Source organism: Mus caroli, chromosome 17 (genome assembly GCF_900094665.2).
Source record: "Mus caroli chromosome 17, CAROLI_EIJ_v1.1, whole genome shotgun sequence".
NCBI classification, from domain to species: Eukaryota; Metazoa; Chordata; class Mammalia; order Rodentia; family Muridae; genus Mus; species Mus caroli.
In genome coordinates, this window is record NC_034586.1 from 49,393,830 (window position 1) to 49,411,597 (window position 17,768).

Consider the following 17,768-nt stretch of genomic DNA (forward strand, 5'->3'; position numbering starts at 1 on the left):
AGGAGGATCTAGGGATGAATTAAATTAAGTACTTGAAGAATACGGGTATTCAATGTGTGGCTGGTTTCATTTGGGATATTCTGTTTAATCTGTTTTTCAGTAGGGTAAATAAGACAAAAAATAAAACCACTTGGTTTTCACAGCAAAAAATATAATCATATGGGTGGTCTTAACTGTGTTCTTAGATAAACTCTTAAGAAAAGTTTTAGAAAAGTGCAAAATTTAAATAAATTAGCTACATAATTGGTGATTTATGTAAAGAGATAAAATTACATTGGATGAGTTATGTATGGAAAACGTGGCCTATCACTTTTCCTCCAGCATACTGTCTTCCCATTGCCTGAGCTGGGGAAACTGATGTTTCTGAACAGTCCAGATATGAGTCAACTTTCTCCTTCTCTGTCCTTCCTAGAAAAATGGAATAAACTGGGGTTTCCCATGATGCTCTTGGATATGGAAGGGGGAAATTTGCAGGCATAAAAGCACACGAGTGATACATTCAGTATAGGTATTTACCTTTAACTGTTCTTTCTGCTTCTACACTAGGTTGGTCTGCCCCAACTCAGGCAGGTCTCAGGAGCAGCATCTTGTACATGACAAATGTTCTTTCCTTATGGTGACAAAAATGCTTGGTGGCAACAACATAAAGAAAAAAAGGATTTATTTGGGGTTACAGTTTTCAGGGGTATAGTCTGTCATAGTGGGAAAAGCTTGGAAACTGTAGTGGCTTGGGTTGTGGTGGTGAAAGTTTTCAGGTAGTGCTTTTACGTGTTGAATGGTCAGGAGCAGGCAGCATGGGTTGAAATGGAGTCAGATTATAAGCCCTGCCTCCGTCAGCCTGTCTCTGCCACCTGGCTCTACCTTGTTCAGGCTTCATAACTTTTCAAAACAGCACCATTATTTGGAGACTAAGACTTAAAGCCTGTGAGGGGAATGCTAAAACCATAATTAGCACACTTACAACCCCAAGAAATCTTTGCTGATCCCAGAATTCTTAATTTGCATGTATAGGGTTTTCGTCATCAAATAGCAATGCCTGATAACTTCATGCTTTATAAAGAAGACAGGGTTTTGCTTAGGATTACTTAGCTTCTTATGATGATCAATGTTTTTTAAAAATTTACGGTTTATTTTTATATTTTGTAATTATCTGTATACACGTATAGATGTGCGTGTGTTCATGTGTGTGAAGTACCCACGGAAGACAGAAGAGGGCATTGGATACCCTCGAGATGGAGTTAGAGGTTTTGGAGGCAGCGTATGGATGCTACGTCTTCTGAAAGATCAGTCAGTGCTGTTAACCACTGAGTCATCTCACAAGCCACTTATTCCTTTTTTCCTAAAAGAAAATGTTTCCTTTCTTCATACCAAAGAGCTTTCTGAAATCAGTATGTTAAGATGAAAGTTGTGAGCACAAAATGATTGTGCAGTTTATTTCTGATCATTTTAAAAAGATTTCTTATTTTATTTTATGTGTTTATACAGTGTATTCAACTCTCTATTTGTCTTATAAGTATCCTGCACTAATCTCTTAGACCACTTGATCTCCCTGAGTGTGTATCTGTGCACCACAAATGTGCAAGTGTTCTTAGAGGTCAGAAGAAGGAGGTATCAGGCCCTTAGAACTGGAGTTGTTAGGTGTTTGTGAGACCTCCAGTGTGGGTCTGGGAACCAAATGAGGTCCTCTTGAAGAACATCAAGTGTTCTTAACTGCTGAGCCAATTCTTTAGCTCCATGATCTTATTTTAAAAGAAGTCTATTTTACTGGATTCATGATGAACAATAAAATAGAGACGTAGTCAAAAACTTTGCACTCCAAAGTGATATCCATTCACATTAACTAGTGTACTTTAACCTTCTTTTATTTGTTTTACAAATGTTTATTGAGTAGATTCTATATGTTGAAGACATTGTTGTAGTTGTGATTATATTCCTAAGATAATGATTGGAGCCCCTGTTACTTGAAGTAACACACAACAGAGTATAAGTATTGATAATAATTTTAAAAAATTGAACAGAGGATAAAATACAGCAGTTTGCTTAAAAGTTTAATCATGAAACAAAACCAGGGGAAAATGAGTAATATTTTGGTATGCACATGTATGTGTTTACGTGCATGTGTGTGTGTATGTGTGTATGTGTTTAAAGGCTGAGACTCCTATCAGGTATCTTTCTTCCATTTCTCTCTGTGATTTGCAATGTGACAGGGGTTCATGCTTCCCCTAGTTTGGCTATTCTATCTTGCACTATGGGAATACAGGTAGGCCACCATGGCTACCCAGCATTTACATGACTGTATGAAACTGAATTTAAGTGCTTGTCTTTTCAAAGATATATTTTTGTTTGACATGTATGAGTGTTTTGCCTGCATATATAAAAGTGTACCACATGTGTGCCTGGTGCCCATGGAGACTAGAAGAGGGTGCTAGATACCCTAGAATTAGAATTATGAGTTATATGAGCTGCTATGTGGGTGCTAGAAACCAAACATAGATCCTCTGAAGTAGCAACAAGTGCTCTTACTGCCTGAGTCATCTCTCCAGCTGCATAATTTAGAAAATTAAAAATGTCTTTAAAATAGATTTATTATTATTATTACTACTAATCAAGATCATGATAACAATTTGCTTTAAACAAGGTGTTTTTCAATACTCAAATAATAAAATAAAGTTTAATAGGATATTTTTGAGTAGATATTGTTTGCACATGCTACAATATATAAAAGTTGAATGAGATACAATGAGGCACAGTTTCTTTTTCCCTTTTGTTATCTCAAGTCATCTAGGCCTTACCCCAGCCATCTCTTACCACTAGGATTTTATATACTGCAATTATTATTATTGCTAATTATTGTATATATGGTGTATGTCACGGTATGTGTGTGTAAGTCAGAACTACTCTGAGGTGTCAGTTATCTCCTTACACATTTACCACATTTATGTAGATTCCAGGAATCAAACTGGAGTTGTTAGGCTTGGGCCAAATGCTTTTCCCTGCTAATCCATCTCTCTAGCTAGCAACTATGTTCTTGCAGCTCCACTTGATGCTATTCTGCAGGACTGTCTCAAATGTCATATACATACAAGGTTTTGTTTTGCTTTGCTTTAATGCATATAAGAAATAAGAAGGCTACAGGTTCTGAACATCTCGGAAACGACAGTTGAGGCTGAGGGTGTTGCCAAGAGCTCCTAGTAGAGGCTTATGGAAGGCATTTTTGTATTTGTCTGGCTATGTGTTTGTGGAAACAAACACAGAACAAAAGAAGGGAACAGTGAGTTCTAATAGACAAATACATTCCATGCTTTCTAGTCCACCTCGGTGCCCACTCAATCTGAGTTTTCTACTAATATTTGTGTCTCTGGAGTAATACTGTTTTTAACAAATCGTATTGTAAATGAAAGATGAAATCGGGAAATATGGACTTGTGAAGCATGGAACTGGTGGGTGGGGAGGCAGATAAAGTGTAAGCACTGTGAGAACCTCCCCATTACAAACCTCTCATATGCTTTTAAAAAATAATGTGAAAAGACTGCTCAAATGTCAGTAACTTTCTAAACTTTGGCAGAGGACACCCTGGGAACTTTAGCTTAAAGCCAATATCATTAATCTAATACATGTCCCATCATCTTTGGAAAGGATCAACACCCCTGACGCCAACACAAAGTGCGAAGATGATGGCAATTTCCTAACATTGTAGACATTAATATTCCATCTCCAGCAATGAAGTGGTCTCAAGAGATAACTATGTTCAGAGTCACCAGGGATGCACAAGCTGCCTGTATTGAGTACTTAAATGAGGCTAATTATTTTTAGTTTTAGTTTTTTTCTTCCTTGGGAAAGAGTCTTATGTAGCCCAGACTGACCTCCAACTAACTGTGAACTTAAGAATGACTTCAGACTTCTGACTTGTTGCTTTCAACTCCTGAGTGGTGAAATTAAAGGCATGAGTCATGTTGTCCAGTTTTATGCGGTACTGGAGTTTGAACCCAGGACTTTCTGCATGCTGGACGAGCGTTCTACCAAGTGATGTACCAGAGCATTTGCTGAGACAATATGCATGACTGCAGCAACTTAAGAAAGGATTAGCTTTGTTTTCTTTATAATTATAAAGGAATTACAGAGCGAAGGGGAAGGGATGTCAGTAGAAGAGTGAGGTGGCTGGTCACATCACATCCACTATCAAGAAGCAGAGAGTGACAAATGCTGTTTACCTACTTTTTAGTAGTCTTAGACCATATCCCATGAAATGATGCCCCTCTTGTTGCTTGTAACCCTGCCTAAGACCTTTTCCGGTGGGGATAAGAAGGCACAGAGTCAACAACACAGACTCAGGGAGTTGGGCAAGTGGCAAAAGCAGACTCATTAATTACAGGATCTGGGCAAACCTTCATACCGAACTCCCAGCATCTCATTGGTTCTCAATTGGCTTTTTCTCAGTGGTTTACTCCAGCATCAGCAATCTCTAGCTCTGCGGGCAGATTCTAGATTGGCTCAGGGAGGAAGTATCAGCGATATATATATACCAACATTGCAGCTGGGCTTACTTGGCAAAGTTCCTCCCACGCCTCATAAGCATTTAAGGTGGACCTTCTTACTTCAAGTAACATAATCTAGAAAATCCCTCACAGACATGCCCAGAGATTTCTTTGTCAAGATGGTAATTGTAAGGCATCACAGCTGCTGCCCAGGAGTAAAGTGGAACATGTGGACAACTCAAGAAAGAAAGTTAACTGCCTGTGTTTGCTTGCTGTCCTTTACAGGAAAATGAGGGCTAAAGGTTTTGACCTTGCCCATCTTCCTCCTCTGCAGAAGGATTGGTACGTAATGTATATAGAAGTACATATATGTTAATGAAAGTTCTTAAAGATTAGACCCAAGGTTTAACTTTAAACAAGATTCAGTATCAAAGGCGTGCTTCAGACACAGATAGAGATTTGGACCATCAAAGCCTGGATTTATTGGCAGAAAGCATTGAAGATACAGATTCTCCATCAATGACATATATCTACTAAGTGCTCTGTTGCTTTGACTGGCTCTAAGGTGTACAACTGAGTAATCATTAGGTGAAGCACTGCTGATAGTATCTTTAAATGTTTGAGGCTATAGGGAAACATTGTTTGGATCTGCCTGAACTCCTTGAACATGTGCCATTCAACCTAACTTGTAATGCTCCAGTCTCAGTCAGATAATACTAAACCAAACAATATTTAGGAAGGGTAAAGCAAACCAATGCCTCTTCATCCTGCAACTTCAGTTGGCTTGAAAAGTTGGCAGAGCCAGGTGGAAACAAAGCTAAACACCTTTAAATGCTCCCAGGACCCAATGGAGATGGTATTAGTCAAAATACCCAGCAGTGGGGAGATAGAAACTGAAGAGACCACCTCCAGTATATAGACAGGGCCCCAGTAGAAAGATAGGGCCACCCACCCATCTCAAAATCATTAACCCAGAATTGTTCCTGTCTAAAGGAAATGTAGGGACACAAATTGGAGCAGAGATTGAAGGAAAGGCTATCCATAGACCACCCTGCCTTGGGATTTGTCATACCCCAACACTATTGCTGGTGCTTGCAGACAGGAGCCTGGTATAGCTGTCCTCTGAAAGGCTTTGCCAGCATCTGACTAAGACAGATGCATATACTCATAGACAACCATAGGACTGAGCTTGGTGTCCCCAATGGAAGAAATAAGGGAAGGACTAAAGGAGGTGAAGGGGATTGCAACCCCATAGGAAGAATAACAATAACAACTAACTGCATCCCTCATAGTTCCCAGAGACTAAACCACTAACCAAAAAATATACATGAGTGGGTCTATGGCTCCCATCACATATGTAACAGAAGACTGCCTTATCTGGAATCAATAGGAGTGGAGGCTCTTGATACTGTGAAGGCTTGTTGCCCCAGCAAAGGAAGATGCTAGAGGAGTAGGGTGGGGTTAGGTGGGTAGATGGGGGATCACACCCTTAGAGGCAAAGGGAAGGGAGGATGGGGTGGGAGGTTTGCAGAGGGAAGACCAGGAAGGGGGACATTTGAAATGTAAATAAATAAAACAATTAATTAATTTAAAACTTTTAAATGATCATGGATGTATTAAAGTTTCGAGACACAAACTTCTGTTGAGCTTTTAAATTGGACATAAGATTTCCAAGCAGTATTGAGCTTAAGGCTATGATTCTGGGTCCCTTGGAATATACACTTATTGGCTTTTGCCACAAGGAAGGTATTCTTCAGTGGAAACACTTTCGAAGGGTTATGACACACAGGGAAGTTAATTAAATTGAAATCCAGATCATTTGAATAGCAACTATGATTTTCTGCTTCCTATGAGGCTCTGCAGTTCAGCTATGCAAACTATTTTGGAACAAAGGATGTCAAAAGCTTCTATGGTTGTGAAATATTGACTTTTCACAGGGCTTGATGGAGGCAACAGAAAGATCCAGATTTATTTAAGAGATACCACCAATAAATGATGTCTGCAGAAATGTGGCTTTGAGTTCAGAAACTGGGATAGAGAAAACAAGTTGCTCATTTCCTGCTGGGGAGATGCTCAGTAGTTTACATTCACACAAGCATGAGGATCAGAGTTTGGACTCTGAGAAACCATGGATGTGCTGTGTGGCTGTGGCAACTAGCCTGTGATTCCGGCTTCTGAAGCTGGAGCCTGGGGAATCCTAGAGAAAGTGATTATCTCAGCAATCTGTGAGACCTCCCCTCAATCACTAATGTGGAAAAACACTGAGGGAAGGCTCTCAACCTTAACCTCAGGTCTCCACACACATATCTGTATATGCCCACACATGTGACCTGTACCACTTGAATGAAAATATGTACAACACATACACACACACACACACACACACACACACACACACACAAAACAACAACAACAACAACAAAAAGAATGAGAAAAAGACTCATACCCAGTGGAAAGCAAGATACTTCTTTTCACTTAAAAATCACATAATAGAAAAGCAATATACTAGGCAGATTTACTTCTCATATTTAGTCTTGGTTCTTGCATGGTGAGTAACATTTACCATAGCTAATTTTTATTATCTTAAAATAGAGGAAGTGATGATGAGTTTGCACAATGCTTGCCTTCTCTGCTTTCTATCTTCTATTCATCTACCCTCCTTTTGTAGTTTGGAACAAAGGATTGTCCGTCTTTGTATGAGTGCAGAGGTACTGTTCTACTTTGGAAGTTCAGACCAAATGGTCTGTGTGTCTGACCAACTCTATATTCTATCTGCTGATCTATGAAAATGTTCTGCTAGAAATCATTTCGAGCTGCCGTCAACTGTCTAGTATGTAATGTGTCTTGTGACTTACTTTCACTTTCAAACTAGAAATACACAAAATGATGACCTAAAACCCAGGAGAGAAAAGCTTCCTGGCCTTCAGATGCATCTCACATGTGCATAATTGATTCCTTGAAAGGTTAAATACCCTGAGCATATGTACAGAGAGTGGCGTGGCACTGATGAGTTCCTAAGCACTTCAGCCCTGGCTTTGTTTCACATAATTCTAAAGTAAATGCCATGTTTCTTCTTTGGGAATTCCAGGATTTGTATTCAGAAAGGCATATGTTCCAGTGGAGATAGCAGGGCAAAGGAATGACACTTTCTAAACAGAGAGACCATTCATGTGGCCAGAACACCAAGCTATCCAAAGCACAGACAGCCACTACATTCTCTTTGGAATTGAAATGCAATTATATGTTGAGGACATGTGCTAAATATAAACAGAGGACAAGTATATTCCTTTATTCTTGTTTATTTTTTGTGGCATATTGGCTGGAAGAATTAGCTACTCAAACATACTATAATCCTTAATTAAAACACACAGATCTGAAGGCTCAGTAATACTTTATCATCTTTTCAGCTTATTATAATTCTAAACACCAGTCTTTTCTTATATTTGCAAACAATTACAAAGACACTATGGAAATTAATTTAAAGAACATGCCATTAAGAGATATGCAGAATAAAACAATATTGCATTTACATTAAAAATGAGGAAAGGTGTAGTACAGTACCAGTTGGTTTCAGCTGTCACCTTTATAGCCTAGATTCATGTCTTTGAGAACAGAAGCTTTCATTGAGGAATTTCCTTTATCAGACTGGCCTAGGGGCACATCTATTGGGGACTGTCATGATTCCTCATTGGTGTATGAGTGCCAGTTCAGTTAAAGCAGCACCATCCCTAGCTATGTGTGAGTCAGAAAGTCAGTCAGCAAGTTATGGTATCATCATTTTTGCTGCAACTCCTGCATCAATGTCCCTCAATAATGGATCATGACCTGGAAGTATAAGCCAAATAAACCCTTTCCTCTTGAAACTGACTTTTGTCAGAATGATTCACCACAGTAACAGAAAGGAAACTTGAGCATAATGGATAATAAGCCAACAGAAGATAAAAATGAGACTTAATTTTTTAAACATTCAAGTTAGAAGTTTCTTACTTAGAGAATGTAGAATAAGAAACAGCACATTGTATAGACAAGAATATTTTTTAAAAATATAATTAACCAAAATTTAACGTTTAAAAAATATTATACCATTTTAGGTATTTTCCCAATAAAAAGAATCACAAATAAAGATAATTAAGAAGAAATGTGTTCTGGTAATAATCATGGAGAAATGGGTGTGATCATCTTAGGTTGAATGATTCATGGTTTCCCTTTAAAAGCATATGTATAGATCATATGCAAGAAGCACCTCAACTGTAAGTCCCTAGAAGACAAAAAAAAAGTAGAAAGATGGATAACATTTGGCCAGACACACAGAAGCAAAGATGTAGATGCTATACAAACTTGATGCATGAGCAAACTTGGCTTCAGGAGAAAGCATGGTGTCTGCCCTCCATCTCCATTCCCCTTTCTTTTTCACCCCTTGACCCTTGTATATGTAGGCATCTATTCCCAATATCCTAGGACTTGTCACATGCCCTATTTTTTCCTATTCCAAGCTAGTTGTTTTCAAAGCCTGGGATGTTCTCAACATTCTCAACCCCAGTAGTAATTATTAACTGCATGTCAATGATTCAGGACATAACATGGCATTCTGTTACTGTTTATATTTATGCAATTCTATAATTAAATCACAGCATCTTAAGTCAAAACCATACTCTATTTTTATTCTCACATTTTCCCAAACTTTCCTTCACTTTGTAATTTACTGTAGTGTTGAACCTTATCTCTCAGCATTGTCCTGCAGAATATCTCAGCATTGTCCTGCAGAATATGTCAGAGATCTATTGAAAAAACACTTGTACAAAGTGAAGCCCTTGGGCTCAGTGATACTGTAAATGGTCTCCTCCAGACTGAGCTAGTAATTCCACATGGCCAAAAGCATGCTACCCTAAAGACAAGATCACATATAATTTATGCATTTACTCCTTGGACTGTGTCCAGTAATTAATAGTCAATACATGTTACCATGACATGTGAGAGAACTCTCAGTCTGTGATAAGCCAGTTTATTCCTGTGGCTTCAAAACAGCCTGTGATTAAAAATCTTCAAGAAGGTTTATCCAGCTTTGTATCTAAGAGAAACAGACTGACTGGGGAATGGTTGAATCACAGAAGTTAAGGCAAGATAAATACTGTCACTAAGAATGGTCATCTCAAATCAGGGCTGACTGAAGCAAAGCAGAGAGAACTATTCTTGGAAACAAACCACAGTTGTTTATAAGGAGATTGGGACCCCATAGGCTGTCTGTCCCACATTTATCCTACTGGCCATGGAGAGGTGGCCATGGAACCTCCTTTCTCTTGGTATGATAGGAAATTGCCTGCTACAAACATCTCTGAAACATGGTAATTCAAAGTATATAATATATGAAGAATTTTGTATAAAACCAATGGGTACACAGTATATATGGTAAAATACAGGCGAATCCCCCTGTGCTCCATGTGTCTCAATCACAGATTCCAGATGCTACAGTAACATGCATATGTCTGTGTGCATATGTGTGCTACTGTATATGTTTGCATATATAGACATTTCATATTTGTTGTATATATTTGTATTTTAGACAATAGTTTCATGTAGTAGGATTTAATAACAATCATTTTGTTTTCATTAAACCTTTTCTTTATAGTTCATTTCATTTTCAATTTTATTAGGCTTAAAGCTTCTACTACAAATACTTATGGTCAGTGTTCAACTTTTGTTTCTTGTGTGAATGAATAAATTATTTTATGATAGTTTGTACTTCTTTCTAAATCATAATATTCCATAGCAAGCATTAGAGATCCTCTGAGATGGCGCCTGTACCCCTGTTGTATGACTGAAATTGTGTCTTAAACAAGAGAATTAAGTGGATGGATGTTTTTTATCTGTTTTCTACAGATAGCAACTTCATCCTGGCCAATGCCCAAGTGGCAAAGGGCTTCCCCATAGTCTACTGTTCAGATGGCTTCTGTGAGCTGGCTGGGTTTGCACGAACTGAAGTCATGCAGAAGAGCTGCAGCTGCAAGTTTTTGTTTGGGGTGGAGACCAACGAGCAGCTGATGCTTCAGATAGAAAAGTCCCTGGAGGAGAAGGTAGAATTCAAAGGAGAAATTATGTTCTACAAGAAGAATGGTGAGTTGCCTTGCTTTGGCACCTACTGGAGAGCTCAGTGCCTGATTTATGTTCATTCCAGCTAAAGAGTATTTCACTCAATTATAGTGTTTGGGAGAAGTTCTCCAGGGAACATGGAAGATGGACTTGTTTCCATCACCAACAGCATAAATCACATGGAACATTATATTAGAATTGAAACTATTCTACATCAGTTCATGTGCTGAGTTAACTTGTTAAAACAAACTCTATCGCTACTACATCAAAGTCATTTTAAACTGTGCATGTGCCTAATGGTTGTTAATAAATAGCTAGCTTTTCTGCAAAGATCATTTCCAAACTTCATATTCTTAAGAACTGCTTGACAATCTTACTACCTTAAAGCAGAATTCTTGGGGATTCCTACCAGAAAAGGAACTTCACTTAAGAAACTTCGGCATATGCATTTTTAAAATCCTGCTCTCTCCACACAGAACATTTCTTGTCACTGTATGAAAATTTAAACACAAAATGAGACAGAATAGAGTAAGTTTGCGGGACTCAAAACTACCAGTTGGGGGAAAAGCGAACTGGCTTCTGCTGGGTGCAGTTGCCTGAGTCTCATCTCAATGAAAGAGGCCCTGGAGCTGGGCACAGCCTCTGTGGTGCTAATATCCCATGTGGGCATAGATGTTGCTAGCTCATGGGCCCTCCAGTTGCAAGGAATTTCAATGGTTGCGTATTTGAAGATTGCTAAATGGAGGATTAGAAGAAGTCATCATTTCATCTCACTAACACAAGCCCATTAGTGTTCTCTGAGTATAAGGATAGCAAGCCAGGTAATGCATTATTAGCCTTCTTTGTAGTTATGCAAGTAAGATTTGGGACAATGGCCCATCAAAGGACTTACTTGCATAATTTCAAGGGAAAAATCCCTTTAAATGAAGTCATTTTCCTTATATTTTCTTTTTCCTTTGCCCTGCTACTATGAACAGAATTGTCTTGACAAGAAATCATGTAGTGAAGCTGTAACCCCTAATGGGATTGTGTTTTAAGGCATTAAAGAGGCAATTAAGATTTAATGAGGCCATAAAGTGAGGACCTAATTTAATATGACTCCTGTTCTTATAAGCAGTGGGAAGAGGAAACAGGGATGTTCATGTAGTGAAGAAGGGCCATGTGAGAACACTCTAGCTCAAAACTTCTGACTCTTGTCAGTGTTGACATCAATCAGAAGTTGTTGGGGTTTTAGTGTTTTTGGTTTTGGTTTTTGGTTTTTGTTTGTTTTATTTCTGGGAGGCTGTCCCATACACTGTGCACATCAGCAGGACTGTAGCCTCCAGTGCTCAGTATTTGAGGGTACCGAAGTCAATGTCAGGGAAAACAAAGCAACAAACAGAAAATTCACCCACCTTTAGAAGACACTTATCCTTAGAGGACATTCCCGATCCTATGGCCTTTGATTTCATAGACATGGTGACCTGTTGATGAGCACTGCTCTAGAACAAGATACCCCAGTTCTTTGGCACTAGAACCATGGTTCACACCATTGTGGGTTTTTTGGTTTTGTTTTTTGTTTTTTCAGTGACAATGGAGAAAGCATACATAGCAAATACAATCAAATGAAAGGATTCTTCTAGCTCTGTGTAATTATACCATAGTGAGTGAAAAGAAGCCTGAGATAAAAGAACATGGGGAAGTCACTGAGGCTGTGGACTGGCAGAGGACTGATAAAGCTGCTGTCATGTGGAACAAAGGGGAAAAGACATCCTTTGTGCAAAACACCCGCTGACTATAGACTCATGCTTCCTCTGGATGATGCTAGTGTAGGTCACTCCAAGTCCATTTGTTTTTATGCTTCAGAATTTCCACTGTGCTCCTACTGAGAAAGACTTGAGCCCAGCAGAAAATTCCAGGGGAAGAGCAAAGGGTGGGTGCTTTGGAGGTTGTGTAGGTTTAAAGATGGGAGCACATGATAGAAGTACTATCTAAAATATCTATAATTTCCTGAACCCATTTTCTTAAGTATGCCTATGCCTTGGACATATGTGAATGGAAGCAATTCATGGTGCCAGTTCACTTTAAGCAATCATCCCAGGGGGTTGTCTGATATTCTGAGCAACTAATTGATTTACTTATAGATAACTGGGATTGCTATCTACACTGTGCAACTCATGCTGCATCAGAGACGATTATATGAACATCTGTCCCTTTGTATAGCTAAAACTCTAAAAGTATGTGCATTGGAGACTGCCCCATCCCCAGAGTTCAGAGCCTGGAGTTTTGAGGAACACTGGTCAGCTGATAGTTCCTTAATCAATGCCTGTGCAAAGAAATAAAAATTGATTTGTAGGATGGATACATGAAGTTAGGTTTACATTTGAACCAAAGGGTCTTCCTTCTCTTCCTCAAGTAGCATGCTCTCCTGAATAAGCTCTGGAAATCCCTTCGTCCTAGCAGCTCTTGGCCCATTGACTCATGACTGATCAGATGACCCACTGAGCATTTATAACTGAGTTTTTTTTGTTTTGTTTTGTTTTTTGTTTTGTCTGGTGGTGCTCCATAAATGACCTGTCTTGTAGGCTCTATAAATGTTGTGCAGGTTTTTTCTTCCTCCTTTATGAGGACACTGATCAAAGCAGTATTGATTCTCTCGCATCTTCTGTTCCAGTATGAAAATAACTGACTTTTGCACACCCCCTCTCATAAATAATGAAGAATCTGAGGAAACAAACTTGTTCAATTCTTCTTGGTATCACATTTTCAAAACACACAGGGTGTGTCCTATATCTTGGAACAAAGTCAGCTTGCCTTGTAGCTTCTCCTGAGTCCTACTACGACAAAGAGAAAGGACACTTCTGTCCTCAGTCTTTACAGAAAAAAAAAAAACCCAACCTGTCTAACATGAGGCCCTCTCTAGCTCTTCCTTAAAAGCCTTTAACCCAAAACAACAAGCTGATTAGATGCCACCCAGATATTTATCTCATTTTAGCTTATTTGTTAACTTCAATGGCAGGGGTTCGTGTTTTCTGTACATTACAATAGGTCACTCTGACTGAAGCAACCAATCCGAGCTCTTCATGTCCATAACAATGTATCTTCTCTCTAAAGAAGCTGTCTTCTATAGATCCAATAGCATTCCTTGTCTTCCCTGGGGGAAAGGAAAGCATGGCAGCCAGAAATAAAAATGTGTCTTAGGACAAAAGTTTAAGAAAGAAATTAAAATTGTGCTTTGTAGTGTTATCAAACTGCTTTCTTGGTATATCTGATTGTTCAAGAATGAAGTACTGAAAACTGGGTCTTAAGGCAGACCAATTCACTGTATCACCATTCTTGAGCTTACAACTCCAAGAACCTGATGTCTAAAGCCTTGGCTTCTTCCAAGGGCTATGAGAGGTCTGTTTTCCATCTCTACCAGCTTTGGTGGCTCTGTAGCAATCTTTGGTCCTGGTTAGCTTGAGGAAGCACTATTCTTATCTCTTCCCTCATCCTTGCATAGGACTTACCCTGTATGAAGTCTTACCCGCATCCACCTTATAAATTTGGTATTTTTATTAATTACATTTGTTTATTTACTCATTCATTTATTGTATGTATGTGCATGAGTAATGGCACACAAGTGTACATCCTGGGACAACTTGTTGAAGTCCATTCTCTTCTTCTACCATGTGGGGCCTATACATCTCACTCTGGTAAAAAAAGCTCAACACTGAGCCATCTCACTGGCCCAAAGCTTCCATTTTTGTGACCCAAAGAAGTTGGATTATGTCCTGCTTTGAAAACTTACTTAAACTTACTTTATTTTTTAAAAGACCACATCTCCAAATATGGTTATCTAATAGGTATAAGGAAAATGGTTATCTAATAGGTATAAGGAAATGGACTATGGACTTCAATATATCTTTTTTTTTTTTTTCTGGAGGCGAGTGTATCAACCTAAATACCCAGGTAAACTCACATTGGATTAGGAGTTAATTCAAACATTCAAGTTTTAGCTCTTCTAATTTTTAAGAACTCGCATTAGAGGATGTCATTGTGGTGCCTATTGTAATTATGTCAGATGTAGATATTGCATTTCGAGAACTGTACACCTCAACAGAGCCATTTCTCCAGAGTTACACACATGGGGTGTGTTTGCATTGGTTTGTGTCCTCTTTAGCCTCTTTTATCAATGTTTTAAAGTTGTCAGTGCACAGCTCTCTTCTCTCTATTCCATTATTTTCCTTCCCTCCAACACTAAGCTTATGCGTAAGATTGTTAAGTGAGTTTTATGCACAGTTATTCAATATGAAAATGTGACAGGTTTTGCGAATATTTTTTTATACTCTATGTATTTTAACCTTGGAGTTCAATACAGGAAAGTAGGAAAAATGGGGTTTCAGAATGTCAAATTATTCTCAAAGTTAACATTGTAAATTTTCAGTCTGTGTAGCTTTTCTAGTTTGACTACTTAGAGATGGGTTTGTCCCTTGTACTGTATAAGAAGCAGAGTTCAGAGCAAAGTGCACTGGGTTCATTCGCTCATTATATGAAGCACAAGAATGCACTTTTTATGGGAAAGCATAGTTCCTGCAGTGTATCTGGTGTGATTGTGAGAGTTCCCAGCATGGTCATAATTTGTAGTTATGTTAGAATACCACATTTAGAAACTAGTAAGGCAAGCCACCTGGGAATCTCCTTCAACAAGAGAGACTGAGAAACTAATCCTGAGACAGAAAACAAAGGATGAGGAACCTCGGGAGGAAACCTTTCTTCTGAACAAGACAAGATGGTTTGCCCACTGGAACCAGATAAAAGAAGAAGGCAGTCTGATTGTGACAATCACTGGAACAAGGTCATTTGTCTAGATGGGTCTGTGGTATCCCCAGTCAGAGCATCCAGGGCAACCTCAGGACAATATGCTTACATCCATACATGGCTCGAACCAAGAACACTGTACTGTGCAGAGATTTCTGATGAAATTTAAAAGTGTTTGTGGGGGTCTCCAAGGAGTTTGATTGCCTTCCGCCAAAAATACTGTAACAATGAGATTTTGAAAGCTATTTCTGTGAAAGGGTTACAGCTCTCAGACTGATTAAGGGAAAAGGACATCTATACAGTGCCTCCAGTATCCGCTGCTTTATAATATGCCATTTGCAGCTTGGTTGCTTAAAATATCTATTATCAGTCTTGCAATTTTGTGAGTCAGTGCTTTGGCCAGTGGCTTTTCCTGTGTGGACTTAGGAGAGGTGGTACTTTCTAGGGGTCTTGATCAGGTTTGTTTTCTCTGCCAGTCAGGGTCCTAGGTTACCAACCAGGACCTTCCTTTGCTCCCATCTCATACATATCAAAAAAATGGGCCATAGTGTCCACGAATGAATAAGTATCTATATTCTCTTTTCGTGGCTGAACATCTTTTATATGAGTCAGAGAAATTAATCTCCAGGTCACCTATTACTGTTTTCTCTCCCAACCAACTAGCATGCCTTCCAACCTACAATGGTATCCAAACAATGCCCACTTCCTGAATTCTCTCTCTTCAGGTAGCATCAATAGAGAACATCATACTTACTTTCCAGCTATGCCCACCTCTTAACATTTCAAATATTCTTTGCCAACCGTCTCAAAATAGTCCTAAACTTAGTCTTGCATTGATACCTTAAAAGAGTGCTTACCTCTTTCTACACATACGCACAGGGAGCTTATACTTGGTATGCAACTGGCAGCTCCTGACTACCCTAAGGAGTACAAAAAGTTAGTACACTATTTTTTTTATATATTTTTTATTAGGTATTTTCTTCATTTACATTTCAAGTCCCACATGCCACACACACTTCCCTACCCACTCACTCCCACTTCTTGGCCCTGGCATTCCCCTGTACTGATGCATATAAAGTTTGCAAGACCAATGGGCCTCTCTTTCCACTGATGGCCAACTAGGCCATCTACTGATACATATGCAGCTAGAGACACGAACTCCAGGGGGTACTGGTTAGTTCATATTGTTGTTCTACTTATAGGGTTGCAGATCCCTTTAGCTCCTTTGTTACTTTCTCTAGCTCCTCCATTGGGGGGTTATGATCCATCCAATAGCTGACTGTGAGCATCCAATCTTGTGTTTGCTAGGCCCCGACATAGTTTCACAAGAGACAGCTATATCAGGGTCCTTTCAGCAAAATCTTGCTAGTGTATGCAATGGTGTCAGCATTTGGAGGCTGAATATGGGATGGATCCCCGGATATGGCAGTCTCTAGGTGGTCCATCCTTTAGTCTCAGCTCCAAACTTTGTCTCAGTAACTCCTTCCATGGGTGTTTTGTTCCCAATTCAAAGAAGGGGCAAGAAGATTTTGGTCTTCATTCTTCTTGAGTTTCATGTGTTTGACAAATTGTTTCTTATAACTTGGGTATTCTAAGTATCTGGACTAATATTCACCTATCAGTGAATACATATCATGTGACTTCTTTTGTGATTGTGTTACCTCACTCAGGATGATGCTCTCCAGGTCCATCCATTTGCCTAGGAATTTCATAAATTCATTGTTTTTAATTGCTGAGTAGTACTCCATTGTGTAAATGTACAACATTTTCTGTATCCATTGCTCTGTTGAGGGGCATCTGGNTTCTTTCCAGCTTCTGGCTATTACAAATAAGGCTGCTATGAACATAGTGGAGCATGTGTCCTACTTACCGGTTGGAACATCTTCTGGATATATGCCCAGGAGAGGAATTCCAGGATCCTCCAGTAGTACTATGTCCAATTTTCTGAGGAACCGCCAGACTGATTTCCAGAGTGGTTGTACAAGCTTGCAATCTCACCAACACTGGAGGAGTGTCCCTCTTTCACCACATCCTCGCCAGCATCTACTGTCACCTGAATTTTTGATCTTAGCCATTCTGACTGGTGTGAGGTGGAATCCCAGGATTGTTTTGATTTGCATTTCCCTGATGATTAAGGATGCTGAACATTTTTTCAGGTGCTTCTCAGCCATGAAGTATTCCTCAGGTGAGAATTCTTTGTTTAGCTCTGAGCCCCATTTTTTAATGGGGTTATTTGATTTTCTGGACTCTCCCATCTTGGGTTTTTTATATATATTGGATATTAGTCCCCTATCCGATTTGGGATAGGTAAAGATCCTTTCCCAATCTGTTGGTGGCCTTTTTGTCTTATTGATGGTGTCTTTTGCCTTACAGAAGCTTTGCAATTTTATGAGGTCCCATTTGTCGATTCTCGATCTTACAGCACAA

The 17,768-nt window shown here is 39.1% G+C and overlaps 1 protein-coding gene across 1 annotated transcript in view; it reads left to right on the forward strand.

Annotated features, from left to right (window-relative positions):
• The window catches only part of Kcnh8 (potassium voltage-gated channel subfamily H member 8), a 352,841-nt gene that overhangs the window by 107,971 nt on the left and 227,102 nt on the right, over positions 1 to 17,768 (forward strand). The window contains exon 2 of the mRNA XM_021149362.2: positions 10,353 to 10,586. Within this exon, the coding sequence (XP_021005021.1) occupies positions 10,353 to 10,586 (234 nt within the window). The remainder of the gene's footprint in view (positions 1 to 10,352; positions 10,587 to 17,768) is intronic.